The sequence below is a fragment of the Molothrus ater genome, chromosome 4, assembly GCF_012460135.2.
Source record: "Molothrus ater isolate BHLD 08-10-18 breed brown headed cowbird chromosome 4, BPBGC_Mater_1.1, whole genome shotgun sequence".
Taxonomy (NCBI): domain Eukaryota; kingdom Metazoa; phylum Chordata; class Aves; order Passeriformes; family Icteridae; genus Molothrus; species Molothrus ater.
The window spans coordinates 6,577,323-6,594,018 of record NC_050481.2 but is presented as its reverse complement, the minus strand read 5'-3'; the positions used below and the strand labels follow the sequence as shown (position 1 = coordinate 6,594,018).

The 16,696-nt window shown below is 38.9% G+C and overlaps 1 protein-coding gene across 1 annotated transcript; it reads left to right on the top strand.

Moving 5' to 3' along the window:
- Window positions 1–329: 329 nt before the first annotated feature.
- On the top strand, window positions 330–16,384 carry MYOZ2 (myozenin 2). The gene is made up of 6 exons (XM_036382282.2): window positions 330–436; window positions 986–1,089; window positions 6,121–6,290; window positions 7,711–7,840; window positions 9,211–9,394; window positions 15,975–16,384. Exons 2-6 carry the CDS (start codon window positions 1,014–1,016, stop codon window positions 16,204–16,206), a joined length of 792 nt encoding a protein of 263 aa, XP_036238175.1. The 5' UTR covers window positions 330–436; window positions 986–1,013; the 3' UTR covers window positions 16,207–16,384.
- The last annotated feature ends 312 nt before the right edge of the window (window positions 16,385–16,696 follow it).

Here is a 16,696-nt window from a genome sequence, read left to right as displayed (position 1 = left end):
ACTTAACACCTTCTTTTTAAATGTCTCCTTCCTGATTATAACACACAGATTATAATTCTCAGGGGTGATGAGAAGATGAGGAGATGATCTGTACATCAGGGGGGGTATTCCACCAAATTTTCAATAAGCTCTGAAAGGGACATAACCTCTCTTTGTTGTGGGTGCAGTTGAATCTTTTCTGTTCTCTTCTTTTGCCAGGAAGATATGAGTGGCTGGAGTGTTTGGTTCTATATATAACTGGTTGATGTCAGCAGGATGCCAACCCCTTTGGAGAGGATCAGCCCCCCAGTTTGTCTCAGTACTAGGTACCATGCAGATCCCAGCACAAGGGTACAAACCATCCAGGACCAGGCAGGTCATCCCCATGCATAACTAACTTCTGAAGCCTCAGCTAAAGGGTTGGCATCGCTTTTTATCTGCACAACAAAACAGTAGGGTAAGTGTATTGTTTCCTGAAATGTTTTGACATTGTCTGTCCTACAAACTGTCATATACAAGACATTTATGTAACCTCTTGATGCTGCAACTTAACAGATGTTTATATTTTTACTTAGTCAGAAATGCACCTCCTTTAAAGATGCCAGAGGAACTAGTTTCACTCCTCAGATTCTTTATTAGATTAAGAAATTTCAAAATGTAGCATTTCTGAATACATAAACCAAGATGTAAATTAAAACTAGTTAGGAATTTACATCTTGAGGTATAGCAAGTAGATGTGAGAAGGCCTATTCCACTGACACTGATTTTTGCTGAAGAATTTATGTAACCAACTCAAAGTCCATTCCTTTGAATCTTCTATCCATCAAAACATGTCCTAACATCTGTCTGCAAGCAACAACTGCCAGTGCATGTTGCAGTGCAGTATTTCTCAGGCAGAAACCCCTGACTTCACTGTTCAGCCATTCTAAACAGGCTATTGGAAATGAAAGTCGGCCAAACTGTGTGCGCTGGCTCAACAATATAAAAATGTGTTGTTTTTTTGCAGCAAGGAAAAGTCGTATCAGAAAATCACAATGTTATCAGATTCTGCCCTGGCCAAAGAGAGGAAAGAGCAAGCATCAGCCATTATGGATGAAATACACAGAAATGGTATAGCACTGAACCCAGTTTACTGCATATGCAATGTCCTCTAGCCCTCCCTAATACATTTTTTTTTAATCACAGAGTTTAACTCTTTTACAGCTTTGTCTCTGGGTGTTTTGCCATAAATAATCTTGTGGGAGTATCATGCTGCCTATGGTAACTAATCCTTTTGTAGTTGCCTCTTTTCATTTGAAAGCTATTTTCAGATGAACAACTGCTGTGGAGGAATGAAGTAATCTAACAGCTGATGTACATTCTGCTAGGATAGCCTTTCAGAACATTATTTGGGGTTAATAACATGACTTCATTCCACATTAAAAGGCTATCATCTAAGAAACATAATGATCTGTACCCTCTTGGTTTGTTAGGTTTTTTTTGCTCTGTTTCTCTCTGCTTTTTATATAAATGATAAAAAAATTTGAAACAAATGTTTACATCTCCATTCCTCTCAGATCTTGTTTTTGTAACTAACACATTTTACTAGCATTTGGCATTCTCTCTAATGCACAGCCACCAAATAACCTTATTTGACAGAAATTTTACTTCTCTGTAGTTGCACTGATGAAAATGCAGGCACTTTTTAGAAGGTTGTTTGATTTTCTAAAAAGGTTCTTGAAGTTATGCTTCTAGCATGACACCTTAAGAAGCAATTAACTCCAGTGGGAATAAAAATCTGCTTGCCTTTCATTAGGCATGTGCTGGATGCTTTTGGAGAGCCTTCCAATCCTGCCCATGAAGCCTCTTTTACCATTTACATAAAAGATCAATTTTCTAAAAGTGATAAGCACCCCTCAAGCCTAGCTGCAACCACAGGGAGCTGCATTAATATTTAGAATTTATGAAAGCTATACCACTTTCATGGGATGAAATATCAAACATGGAATTCCAGTTTTGAAAATCTTTCCAGTGGGCTTTTGTTTCAAAAAACTTGTGGATGGTTTCTGCACTCACTTGATGACCATTGTGATTACATGAAGAGTAGGTTGAGGGACTTAAGAATTTTTAGAACAAGAAGCTACAAGTTTGCCTGGGTCCTACTCCTTCTGATATTTCCAGAGGTTTTTTCCTGAAGTTTCTATTCCTAAACAAATACCTCTTTCCTTTTTCAATTCTTCACTGAACATGCACTCAAATCTGCAAGCCAGTCTGTCCTTCCAGATTTCATTACAACCCCTTTTTTTTTTTTGGTATTGTAAACCCAAGCACTACATGTGCCTGAAATAGCCTGTAAGCTCTTCAGGGCAAAAGGGAAAAAAAAGTCTTTCATATGTTTGTTTGGAACCAGGCATTTCACATGGTAAATGTTGCTACTATTCATAGCAATACTAATAAATGTAGCATACAGCCCTTGAAATCATTGGCGTATTTGGATAATCTGTGCTGATGCTTAACATTTGCCTCACATAATCTTCCCTTTTATTATTTATGTACTATCAGATTTGCTGTCAAGATTCATACTCATAGTTATGGCAGCTTATCCTGCAAGATGTGCTGTGATATGTGGCCACTGAGGGCAATTCTAACTCTTAGTAAAATTCTATTTTAACCTCTTCTTCGGGTGCTTGAGATATTTATGTGTTAACAAAAAATGAAAGTCCATGAATTGGGTGTGATAAGAGACTGAAATTTATAACTGTACAAGTTCAGTGAAGCCAGATAGAAAAGAGAAGGATAACCAAAGCTGTGGTGACACAAAATATAAGCCAGTTTTTTGGGACCAAATCTGAACAAGCCTTGGGAAAACCAAGGAGAAATACAGCATTTAATTGACTAGATTCAGCTTAACTAATTTTTGACATTTTGTTTTGCTCTGAATTGTTAATTCAATGAGCTTAATTTGAGATCTAGAAGGTGAACTGCTGTCTCTCTGGGCTTGGAATCACTATTCCTAATGACAGTCCTGCAACTGGTGATTACATCAAAACTAAATGTACAGTTCCAGCCAGTGTCCCAGCCCTGTGAAACTCTCCACTGCCAGCACAGGTACACAATAACAGAAGGCTCTGTACCATAAACCCTAGCACCTTGGAATGGTGCAAGTGTTCCTACTCCACTTCTATTTCAGACTCTTTTTATTAGAATGCTTTCAGGTAAACAGTGACTCTCCACCTCCTTGTTAAAAGACATTCATAGCAGAAACAGTTGGTGGTAGACTCCAAAACCAGCCAAGATTTTTGCCAGTGTCTGAGATCACCAATCTCTGGGCAAGACTGGTGAAGACTGAAAGTCCAGCTCTGCTGTTGGCTTGTGGGACATGACTTTGTCCTATTTTTTAGAGAAAGTAGACAAACCATAAAATGCTGTAGGAATAGACACCAACTGTAAACCTTCTTATACAGTCTCAAAGAGAAACTGCATGAGTAAATCCGTGGGTGCATACAGTGACCTCCTCAAGCCCAGGGTTTGTCACTGGCAGACTTGGACCAATAAGAACATTTCTAAGACTACTTGATAAACTTGGATGTATATAAATACATATGTTTAAGGAAGCCCTTGGAGTTCACCACTTAAATCCCACATCCAGTTCTATACTACTTCTTAAATGCTTTCTTCAGTATCTACGTCATTGACTGTCTTTCCTGATAGAGTTAATAGACCTTATTTCTGATACTACAGCAAACACACTTTCTAATATTTGTCATTAAAGTTTATAGTCCAGATTAAGCTATTTAGAAGATTGTAAACTGAAGGATTAAAGGAATATTAGGTAGTGAATGCAGGAGGGACTGTGTAAATCATATTTAAATACAATCTGCTGTGATTTTAAGCACAGGACAAGAAGGACTTGGCAGGAGCAAATTAAAGAAATGAAGCTAAAAGGTTAAGATTAGGATTAAACTATGAATTAAACTTTCAATATTATTTTTCAATGTCCATCTAAGACATTAATGTTCTCTTTCTATCATCCCCTAAATGTCCTCTTTCTCTCATTCTCCATCACCTTATCTGCACTGACACTGAAACTATCCCTAGACACATCATAAAGCTAGACAGATGATTAGATTTTAGTTGGCAAGGAATTCAAATGAACTTTACACTTATGATTTTGGGATGCTGCCTGGATACACAAGAGTACACAACTGTGGGTTACAAAGTAGCTTGGAGCCTTCAGTTAACATTAACAAGAACAGTGTGTATGTAAGGGAACAGCAAGGCCCAAAATAGATAACACCCAGAGTGTCCCAGAAGAACCCCAAGTGCTTTGGACAGAGCTCTGCAGTTGCCTTGGCTCCCCGGTCTCTGAAGGATGTTCAAGCTCCCCATTCCGTGTACGAACAACAAAAGCTCTTCTATGTGAAAGTGCTACTGAATTGTGGGGTCAATTTCTTTCTTTGTGCTGATATAAAACCATCCAGCAGTCTCTACCGCTGCAGTCGTTTTGAGAAACGATAAAATCAAAATATGACTTGAGGTCTAAATTTCAGGCCACAGGCCAATAACCAGTACAGTTATCTCCATGTCAGAGCCAAAATCCCACCACTATCAGCCACTGATAGGGATACACTGGGCAAGCTGAGTCATTTTCTCCCATGTTAAGAACGCTCTGTTTTGTAACTAGCTCTTAAATAACTGGAGGTTGTTAGGATTCTTTGCACACACTATTTTTAAAGCAGAAGTGCACAATCCAGGTTATGATCCAGTTAACTTGCTCTTGTTCCACTGAAATCCACTGCAAGCGTTCAGTTGAAATGGTATGGGCAGAAATGGATCAACAGGGGTGCACTCCAGGGCCCATCTACTTGTTTGATTTACTACGTGGAAAACTCTTGTCCATCCAGCTTCAGCTAAATATTTAATATAACTGTCTCCATTAAGTTTTCCTAAATGTCAGAACATCACATTGTTTTTCCAACATAAAGTTACTAGGAGACACATGCCAGGCTGAACATGCCATTTACTAAAAACAAAACCCTTCATATGCAATATTGACTTTGGCATTAGGCACCTTCTGCAGCTAATTCATTTGTAATGTTAATTTCAAACTGGCTCTCCTGTCTGCTTACTCTGCTAGCAGGATACGTATTATGCATAATTTGTCCTCATTTCATTTTAATGTATTAAAATACATGTCAAAGTTCAGAATTTTAAATCCTGAAGACCATAAGAATATGTGAAACATTGAATGTCTTATTATTGTTATATTTCTTAATTTCTGCAATGCTCCAAGCAAAAATTAATAAATAGAAAACAGTTTATTCAGCGTTTAGGTTTCTGTGTTCTAAAGTTTAAGTTTTGTCTCTAGGTTGAGGACATTCAGTGAGAGTTCAGTAACTAAGCAATAGATTGCTCAGTGCCACCAGCGTCCCAGCTTCCAGAACATGACCATGGGAATTCTGACATTCAGAATTCTCTGTTTACAATCCTTATTGATCTCCCCTTACCTTGCTTATGCATTTTCCATTTCAAATTCCACAGGATGTGAATAAAGACATAGAAGAATTTTTCCCCAAGTAGTGAATAAAGAAATACGCATCCAGTATTTCAGTTTCCCCTTAAAGAGAATAAAACCCAAAAGGTCCTAAATGAATCAATTTCTAGAAGGATGTTGCAATTCTTTGTTAGGACTCATTTTCCACACCTTGAGCTTTATTTTGAGAGTCAGTCTAAAAATAGCATTTAATAGAAACCGGTAGGTGTGTTTAAAGGGGATTATCTCTTATCTATCCAATGCAGGACACAGAAAGTTAACTGAAGGTTTGATGTGGGAACCTGGGATCAGAAGGAATTTTGTTCCCAGTTTTAGCAGAAGCCTGTTTTTACTAGCCTGCTATTAGCCAGTGTCCTAACGTGTAGGACACTGTAGACCTGATCTAATTTGGAGCTTGAGGTGCTTATCATCTTTGAGAATACAGGTTTGTGGTGTTCAATAATCTCCTCCAAAATTCAGGAAGAAGGCTTAATTTCACTAACACGATGTGACACTGTGCTATGTGTTAGCTAAATATGCATGAAGAAGTTGCTGGATTTCAGGGGCAGAGCATGGAATATCAGACATTTAAGACAAACAGAGGTTTGTACTTACCCATGGCATTGCAGTCTCACCCACCCTGAACCTTGGGAAAAAGGTCAGCACGCCCAGAGATATCATGGTGGAGGAGCTGTCGACGCTCAGCAACAGAGGGGCCAGGCTCTTCAAGCGCCGCCAGCGGAGATCTGACAAATACACATATGAAAATTATCATTATGTGGCAAACAAGCCAAGAAATGTGAGTATTTTGTAATGGCTTCTTGGTGGTTCTACATCAGGTTCCTTTGGTGCTCATGATACACATTTTGTATGATTTACTAGTGGTTTCAGGAAAAATAAAAGCAAAATCCTAGAGTGAAGCCAAGAAGAAATGAGCCAATTGTATTTTATTAAATGAGATCCTATAGACAAGAAAATAAATTTACATTTATTTTCATATGGTATAGATATTTCCATTGTCTTTGATCACTTGCTCAACAGAAGTTAAATTACACTGGGATAAAATGAGATCCAGTTTGAGCTTTGATTCATCTGCCTTTTTAAAATAAAGTGGCACAAAAGAAATCCCATATAAAAAATCTGAATAACTCCACTGAGCACCCAAGGCTATTATTAAACACTATCATTTAAAAGCCTATCTATTAATACTGTCCCCCCATTTCTCCCTCTATTGAGTATTAGAAGCTACACAGATAAATTCTGAGCACACCATCAATCTTGTCAGAGTTCTGTATGCAATTCCATGATTTTGCTACAGTCTGACAGATCCATTTCCCTCTAGTCCACTTTTCCCCCTCAAAACCACAGGGTACACTTGGTGTACAGTCAGTATGACATTCCAACACATGAAAAATCTATGCCTCTGGCTCCTGTTCCCTCCCCTAAGTGTCTATTTAGCACTGCTGGTGGTGTCTGCATCATCTTTAGGGTTCTGCCTGCCAAAGTTAATCTTTTTAACATACTTCAGGATGACTAGAAAACATTCTGCCTTGATCTTTTTTTGTTGTTGCTTCAAGTTTAAACAAGTATTATTTGTTTGTTTTCCTATTCAAGAAATTCTTACTCTAAACCAGTCTATATTTAAATTGCTTTTAGCCTATGTGTCATGGCTAAAATAAGATGCTGACTTCTTATGAGACTCTAATTCTATATTTATGCAACAATGATTAAGCCTTCAGATGTTTCCTTAGAACCGATATCCCAATAGGAGGGTGGAAAATAACAGCATATCATGAATCTCCAGAAAGTGACCTGCACTGAAGTTGTTATTTCTACTACAAATAAAGGAAAAGACAATCCCAAACAAAAGCAGTTCAACAAATGCAGCAAATTTTCAACTGATATGGGAAGAGACGCTTTGAAGAATCAATCCTTTGAAACTCAAAGGGTTCAAACTTGCCAAATTTCTTGACCCTTTGGGTAGCATGGGTGCTCTGTCTGGCACAGAACAGCTTCTAGTGTCTAGTGACCAAAAAAAAGCTCATTTTTGGTTACTTAGACAATGTAAGTGTGAAGGGAATACTCTACCAAACAGCAGCACAGCGTGCATTAGTATTGTGCATGCTAGAAATCAGACCTGGGCTGTAAATCAGAGCACTGGTGCAGCCTCCCCAGAGAATGCCATGCCTGAAGTGCTATTTTCTTCTGTCTGAACACAGCGTGGAGAGCCCATCCAGAGTGTCAGAATGGACGGCCTCAGTGTGGAAGGAATCCCCCAGCACGCCCCAATGACACCTCCCAACACACCTGACCCCCGGAGCCCTCCACACCCTGACAACATCGCCCCAGGTAACGTGGGAGGCTGCAGACACTGACTACACTCAGCCTCATTGACCAGCAAAGAAATGACCAGTAAGGCAGTATCTTCAATAAGAAGATAATGGACTAATATTAAAATACACACATTTGAGTCAGGTAACTAATCAGAACTTCTCCCAGAAATGTAAAGGGATGCTCTTAGCTGCTTGTGTTCATTTTTAAAAGATTTGATATACCTTTTGTACTACTTCTCTCTAAACTGAAAATATAACTTAATATCAAGAGAGGCTGCTCCTATATATACATGTCTTAAAAACACTGAGAAAGAGATCCTTTGATTTAAAACTACATTTATATATTGACTTTTCTTTGTCAAACCATGGTTTCCAACATGCAACACCCTGCTCAACAGTCAGCAAGTTATCCATTGTAGTTTAATTATCCATAAATGTAAATCTGAAGCCACTAAATTTTGCTGGAACCCTTTAGAGAGGAGTAACTTTAGAAGGAATTTGCCTCTGGCTGCATAAACTGTTCTTTTTTAAATCCTTAACTGTGAGGGTACTCTTGGCTTTATTTAAAGGAGTGAGTTACAAGAAGGCCTTATTTTGTATTCTTTAAAGACTAGAGAAGGCTAATTTGTTTTAATTAATTTATTCAGTGATATAGCCCTTCTTCCTGTTTATGAATTATCCATGAGCAGACCGCGGTTTTTACAAATTCATTCTTTGTTCAGAATTACTCAATGCATGTTTTGTGCAGACCTTTTCCAGTCCATGTAAACTAGGTCAGTCCTGCTCTGCTGGTGTCTGCTGAGACTCTGTGCATCCTTTGGCCAAACACAATGCAAACAGAGGTAATTTCCATTGCTAAGACATGATAGAAATCTTCAAGCCTTTCTTTAGGCAAAAAAGGTCTGGTCAGAGTAGATATTAAGCCACAGGGAAGTTTAAGCTTATAGAATGAAACAGCATTCATTTAGAGACCTAGATGTAGATGTACTTGTAGAAAATTTCACTCAAAGAGGTAGAATTATCTTACTTTTAATCAACAGTCTTGTTTTAAAATTTCTTTTAAAATCTGTTAATTTAGCCTAAGGATTCTCTGGTTTCAAATTGATTGTTTGAAAACAATAGGAACAAATTTATAAAAAAGACCAAAATAAACTCAGCCTCAAAAGAAGTTGGAATACTTTGGAGGAGTTATCTGTCTAAAAGGCTACAAATTTACCCTGCCAGATCTCTCTTTCTGTATAGCTCTAGCCTGGTGACTTGCCCCAACTGTTCATTTTAACTCACTGGGAAGTTCTGCTGTGTTAGTTCCTGCTTGCACAGGATCGTGGCAAGGAAGCAGAAAACACAAAGAATCATTATAATCATTTTACCTTGACCACATTGCAGGATATTCTGGACCACTGAAAGAAATTCCTCCTGAAAAGTTTAACACTACTGCTGTGCCAAAGTATTACCAGTCTCCCTGGATAGAAGCCATTAGGGATGATCCAGAACTGCTGGAAGCTTTATATCCTAAACTTTTTGCACCTGAAGCAAAGCCAGAACTGCCTGACTACAGGAGCTTTAACAGGTAATCCTAAATGAACACGGAATTTTTTCTGACCAGAGGAAAATTACTATGAAATAAAATGTTTCCACCAGCTTTAAAAACCCTACCACCGGTGTTTGCAAGTGTATGCATAAACATGAACACAAACAGAGATTACAAGTGGTAAACAAGAGCATTAAGGAGCAAATTAGTCTATCTCTAAAGTATGGGCCCAAATTCAAACTCTAGAACTAGGAACAGAAGATAAATTGCTAAAAGTATTGAAAGAAAGAAAGTATCAGAATCCAGTGCCCAGAGAAGTTGTGGATGCCCATTGCTGGAGGTGTTCAAGGCGAGGCTGCTCTCAGCAACCCGGTCTAGTGAAAGGTCCCCCTGCCCATGACAGGTGGGTTGGAACTAAATCATCTTTAAAGGCCCTTCCAACCCAAACCACTCTATGATCCTGTGATTCAGTGTACTCAATAAATGGGAAATAGGAGCTTAAAATTCCTTTCAGGGTGCCTGTTGCTGACTTCACTAACCATGGTATTGTCAGATCTCTCAGTCAGAACTTTGTTTCTAAGTCGTATAATGCAAAGTACTCTTCTTCTATTTCATTTTTTGATACAACTCACACGGCTTTGTTTTAGGCAATGATGGTGCAATGAACTTTATCCCACAACCAATCCCTCATGCTAAATGACTAGAAGATTTCTCTGTTATTGCAGTATAACATTTTTCATTTATTTGACAACCCTCAGCAACAAATTAACAGCTTCAACACTGTTTTACTTACATAGTAACTAGTGTATCATGGCTTTCAGTAGAACTAGATACACGGACAACACTGGGTTTTTAAAGCTTGAAAGCAAATTCTTCCTCATGTCTTTTGCTTTCTATCGTTCCATTTACACTATTTTTATTTATTGAAGTAATGGACAACCCTGCTGAGTTCCAGACAGCTGAGCCAAACCAAAACCCCTCCTCAAAAGGCCAGACAGCAATCTATTGAAAAACAAAATCGTTCAAGGCAATACATGTTGTTATTATATTGCAAGAGTTCTATTGTCACGATATTGCAAAGGTTGCATATTGTTAGAGGTTCCTACTTTCTTGATGTTTCGCCTAGACAGCTCCTCTAAGCACTGACTCTTCCTTCTTCTCACAGCAGCCAACTGACTCCAGATCCCCTCAACCCACCAATCCACTCTTTTATAGCACTCTTCTTATTGGCTACAGCTGTGGCCTGTTAAACTCAGGCCTGCTCCTAATCCTTAATAATTAACCCAGCTGCAACTCTTTAGGGTGTAAGATTACTTTCTATACCACCTTTATTTACTTATATTCTATCCCCCTACAAATACAAACTTAGAGAAATATCCACAAACATCGCTTGTGTTCCTGATGTTGATGTGGGCCCCAACTATGAGTGCAAGGACTAAAACATTACACAATTCAACATCAAAATTGGCACTGCACACACTGCATTAGCTCTGATTTCCTAGCAGCAATATCCATTGCCATGGCAGACAAAACAGCAAATGCAAGTCAGAGAAGTGCCACAGCTGCCACCATCAGAACAGTAACAGCACAGTTTATGTACTGTGCTTATTGTAACCTAAAAAAAAAAAAAAAATTAAAAAAAAAAAGAGCCCAAGAAAAAATGCTAAAGATACAAATGCATGGAGACAGAATCAGTTCTCCCTCTCACAAGAGGTGCTAGTCATTATTGTGAAGGACAGCATCAGACAGGGCACAGAGACTCCATTAACAGGGATATCTGCCTTGAGATGGTGTCTGATGGCTGCTTTGTGGATTTTAAGGCTGTCTCTGTGGCCCTGTGTTCTGTTAGCTGCCCTCTTCACAACACTAACTATGTGGATTTCTTTCGACATGGAGTTTCTCTGAGTATGACATGGCAGAACTGTGGCTCACCAGTCTGAATTTCTTGAACATATGTGCATTCTTATAAGGGAAAAGTAAATACTCTCTCTTGTAACTGCCATAAAACTCTAAAATTTGGCACATACATCCAGATACAGACTGTGAAACTGGTAAAGTTCAAACCAAAAAATATATAACATAGTCCACCACAACTCTTCTTTCCATGGAAAAAAAACTGATATCCAGTAGAAAAGGATGCCTGGTAGTCCTAGAAAAGTTACATGCTACAGTCAGACTTATGTTTTCTAGCAGATTCAAAAAAATTTTGAGAATTTGAAAAATTAAAATTCAAGATACTCATCTCTTGGAGAGGATTTCACAGCCATGACTTAGATGTCTACACTCCTAAAAATGCACAGGAGAGTGTTTAATGATGGGATTTAAAACAGCACACTGCCATGCCAAACTATCCAAGAGAAGAAGACCAGCTGGACTTCTGTGTCTAGATCCTATTAAGTCATTCTGTGTATCTAGGTCACAGCATCCTTGGCTTGCTTAATTGCAGTCTTGGAGAGAAAGCAAATTATACTGTATTAAACAATTAAAGTGTGATATAATGGCACCATTTTGTTATCAGTGAGGGTATCTATCTAGGCTTTCCATCCTGCTTAATCAACCAGTAAAGTGCCATTGTGTTTGTTCTCCTGCAAAGCACGGCTACAGTCACCATTAGTCAGGAGGGGTGTGGTTAGCAGCAAGTGTGAGCCATAGGATTCCCAAGGGAAATGGGCCTGGGATCCCTCCCGGTTCATTCACTGGCGTCTGTTGAAGTGGCACTCAGACTTTACAAATCATTTCAGGCTCCTTTCAGCTTTCCTTGTTACACAACAAACTGGAAAAGCAGCACAACCTGAGCAGGTAGGGAGGTCTGATGTGTTGGGACTGAGGCACACGTTCACAGATGAAAGCACTTCAGCACTAAACAGCATCCAGATTGTTTTCCCCACTGTCCAGCAGTGAAGAGGTGACTGTGGACCCTGCAGCAGTGCAATTTTTATAACACTAAGGAGTTTTTAAAAACACATAAGGAATTCATAGAGGAATTTTTTTGGAGTCTAGTATTCATTTTAAGCTGCAGGGACCTTGCAATGCTGGCAGATCACTGGAGGAAGAGCTGTGGCAGCAAATGTCAGGAGGGTTTGTGCTGGGAGGCAGGGCTGTCTGTGAGACTGGCAGCGGTGCTCTGACAGCACAGCACTGGGCAGAGGCGAGTGGGGCTCAGAGGGGCTCTGAACAACACACTGTGCACACCAGGCTACTCTCTGTCCCCCTCAGAGATAAAACCAATCTGTGCTAGCAGAGAAAAACAGCAGAACAGACCATGCCATCTGGCTTCTCTTGGAGATTCATTCCTATTAGGATTGAGGAAGCATTTGCTAGTGAAAAAATTTCTTGTCTCTTTTACCAGTATGGAAGCACCAAGTAATGAATCTGTGGGAAAGCAGCATGAATCTGCATTTGCTAAGGAGTTTATAATATTACTTAAATTAGTACCTTTTTTCCATCTGCTTTCTTGGAGCTGGATAAAATGTCAAAGGTAGGATTATGAGTAACATACAAAGCACCACATCTTACTCACTTAGGACAAGCAAGTCAGACTAGTTCTGCCTCTCCTACCAGACAAATTCTACTCAGCTTTCTCAATTCCCAAAGACTACTCATTCAAAAGCCCAACAGGAATTCAGTCCATCCAGACTGGGCCCTGTTTTCATTGGTTCATGCATCTTGAAGTCTATTATAAAATGTATATAAGATCCAGAGTCTCCCAGGAATTTTGGGTGCTAACTTCAAGTGATGTGATATTAGTGGGAGCTGGGTGCTTAGCCAGTTCCTTAGCACCCAAATACCTCTGTGAAATTAGCATTAGCTCTTGCACTAAGATCCTATGAAGCTCTGAGCATTTTGCAGGGTCAGATTCTTTCCTCCTACATCTCATTTTTTTGCAGAATTAATGATAAACAAAATGTTCTATGAATGATGATCCCACTTCAAAATGTGAAACTCACATTTTTTGTGATTATGTAACCAGAGGTGCTAATCTAATGCAGTTAAAACATTTTTTCAGACTTTCCCAAATCATTAGCTACAAGCAGTCTCCTATGTTGAGACAATATAATATTCAATAAGAAAGACTAAGGGTAAAAAATGAAAAAGAATTCCTGTTAAAATGACAGGTAAAAATAAACATGATTGTACCTGCTATTGTTAAATCAAGCATCTACTTTTTAGGAATATGCAAAGTGAATACTAAACAATCTGTTACACTTCCTGGCACTATTTCCTATGGCTCTGAACCAGCATTTCCGCCCTTATGAGCAACGACAACTGGAATTTTTTAGGCATGAGATTTAGGCTTCTATACAATGAATCAGAGCTCAAGTAGCGCAGCTGATGTGCACACAAGAGAGGTCATTACAACACCATGTTGTCAGACAAGTTATTGCTCACAAGACCATATTTACTGCTGCTGTAAAGGAAAATCAACATCTCTTAGCCAATTACTGTACTCTCCTTTCTGTCAATCGTCATGTGCCCCTGCCTATAAGGCAGGAATGCAGAATTCTCTGAGGCCAGACTTTGTATAGCAACTATGGGGGGGGGGGTGTATTTTGCCACAAAAAGATACTTGAACTTCCAAAGAAAGCCCTCCTGTTTCTGTTACATACAGGAATATGCTCTATATAAAACCCATAAACACTGCAAAGAGGATGTTTTAAACAACAGAATTGTTGTGCAAATTATAAAACTATTACAATTCTGTTTATTTTGATTATCCTTTTAATATACACATCAGTGATAATTAAACATCACAACAATGTGAGAATGTGTATCGTAATTAGGGCAGCAATTAAAACAATATTTATTATCCGGTGAGATGTAGATCACTACATTCACTCTGTGCCAATTACCAAGCAATTATTTTCAATCGGTATCGTACGGTATCCATGTTGACACTGTGACCTAGAAGACAGCTCCACAAGAAAAACTTGATACCACAGGCTTGATACCCACTTTGGACAAACGATTTCTTTTGACCTCAAAAGAGTTTAATGCCTGGACTGGCTGCTGCTGCTGCAACATCTTGTCTTATCATAATTTGAGACACATTTTTAGAGCTTAATCTAAAGCAGTGTTCTTCTCTCAGTGAGGATGCATGCCCAGAGCTTGCATGATTTTTTATATCTCCCAGGATTGATGCTTTGGAGTTAACACCATCCCCTTCAACAAATGCTGCTCATACCAAAATGCAGTGAATCATCCATGTAATCAGAGAGCAGCACCATTTCTTTCATGTCACAAATTCATTTTTCTGAACTAATCTCTTCTTTTTGTGCATGTACTTCATTCTTAGTACAAAACTTAGGGGTTTTATCCTGCTGAAAACCCTGGACAGATCTTCAAACGATCTCTTTTAGTTTCTGTTGGTATTAATTGCTCTGGGCTTCTGCTAAAATACTTGGAGCCACTGGAAATACATTCCATCAGATCTGCTGTTCTGTACCACACACCAAATATACCAAGGCTGGTGAAATTCCATTTCAACAAAAATTCATTTTCCCATAAACGTGCTATGAAATGTTTGGTTTTTGCAGAAACCAGGTGCTCTTGTGCAATCTAAAAATCTGACACTCTTCAGTGGCTAGAATATATTCCAGCAAAGTTATGCAGCTGATCAAAATGCAGAGCACATACCATAGTCTGTTTGTTTGTCCAAAGGAGGCTGGAAGAAGTGACAGGAAAACTCAAGGGGTTTTTTTCAGTCTGAAACCTGTATATACAGAAGATCAGGGGAGGTATTTGGAAATACTGTTGTTTTAAAGTATTTGCAAATGCATGTAACAGTCAACTCCAGTTTAGTATTCCTTATCTTCCAGTTTCTCAGGCTTACTGCCTGGGGGGAAATCTATATTCAAATAACATGAAAAATACTGGCTGAACAGTGTTTCAAGGTTTAGTTACATAAACATTTTCTTCAGAAACAAAGCTGGTGTATCAAGTCCTCACCCCTCCCCTCCTTTCCAGAGCCTGTTGTCTTTGGCTGTTCCTTTCTGCTTCACTCATTAAGCTCCACTCCTCTTCATTTGTATTGCTACAATCGTTTGAGCATACTGATATAAACTAGATTGCTGAAATAATTTGGATTTTGAAGTGCTCCTCTGTTTTGAAGGGTCTTTTTTTAACCCTGATCACAGAAGTGACCCAAGTTTACAGCACAACCCACATACATTCTAACTGGTACAACAATATGGTGCTGAAACACAGTGTAGTGGGAGGAACAAGCAGCTGAGGAGAGGAGAAAATGGGGTGAGAAGTTTCTGAACTAATTACTTGCTAGAGAGAATGTGTTGAGCTACAGTTTCAGACTTATCAACTTATCACCAACAAAATAAGTTTAGTAACTGTGACTCACCAATTACACGGTTTTCTTGTAATGTCTTTTTCTCTTGGCTTTTCAATCCATTTGAATTTTTGAAAAGGCTGCAAGCTCTATCTAAGGGGAAATTAATCAGATCTTAAAGAGCATTTCCCAGAAAAACAAACATAATGGTTTTTTTCTGGAGCTTGAAAATGTAAACAAGAAACTGGAACAAAAATCTGTTTTTTTCAGTTTCTGGGAGGGAAAGAAAACAAGTATTTTTAAAATCACATTTAACTTTTATTTCTCTGATATCTACAGAGTTGCCACTCCCTTTGGTGGTTTTGAGAGAGCATCAAAGCTGGTTAAATTCAAGGTACCAGATTATAATATGCTGATGCTAAACGATCCCAGATTCATGATCCTTGCAAACCCTCTTGCTGCCAGAAGATCCTTCAACAGGACTCCCAAAGGATGGACATCCGAGAATATCCCAGTAGTGTTCATTCAGCCTGCGGAATCCAACCCCGTTCCAGAAACAGAGGACCTGTGAGAGAGGCTGCATCCTACATGGTACAAAATGCTCAAAGCTGCACATCCATGTATTTTTGGTCCAAATATTACTAAAGTCTACTGATAAAATTTTTCCTTGGAAGCCGGAGTATAATTAATAATGTGGGATGCAGTGGCTCTTTTCTGGCACCCGGTTTCATCTGTAAACATGAGCTAAATAAAGTAACTTGGAAAATATGACAGTGATGTTTTCTATTTGTGTTTACATGTTCTTCTTTTACTTTCTGAAACATTTGCATGTCATTTAAGAGCAGGTGTACCATGAAAAAAGAAGTGACACTACTCTCAAGGGACTTGAAAGGTACAGTAATTTAGGGAAAACAGCCAAGCAAACTCTGCACTCAATGCACCCCAAGTCCTGCTTGCTGTAGATAAACTCTAACAATTCAACCTTCCCAAAACCTGCCTTGGGCCCAAGGTAAGAATTGTGCTATTACTTCAGTGACAGCAGGTTCAGACCATTTTCCTCC

What these genes read in the sequence shown, in the direction of transcription:
- MYOZ2 (XM_036382282.2), top strand. Translation starts at nt 1,014, where the DNA reads ATGTTATCAGATTCTGCCCTGGCCAAAGAGAGGAAAGAGCAAGCATCA. An exon ending in GGATGAAATACACAGAAATG is followed by an intron (nt 1,090 to 6,120) that starts GTATAGCACTGA and finishes ATGGCATTGCAG; the next exon opens with TCTCACCCACCCTGAACCTT. An exon ending in GACTACAGGAGCTTTAACAG is followed by an intron (nt 9,395 to 15,974) that starts GTAATCCTAAAT and finishes TGATATCTACAG; the next exon opens with AGTTGCCACTCCCTTTGGTG.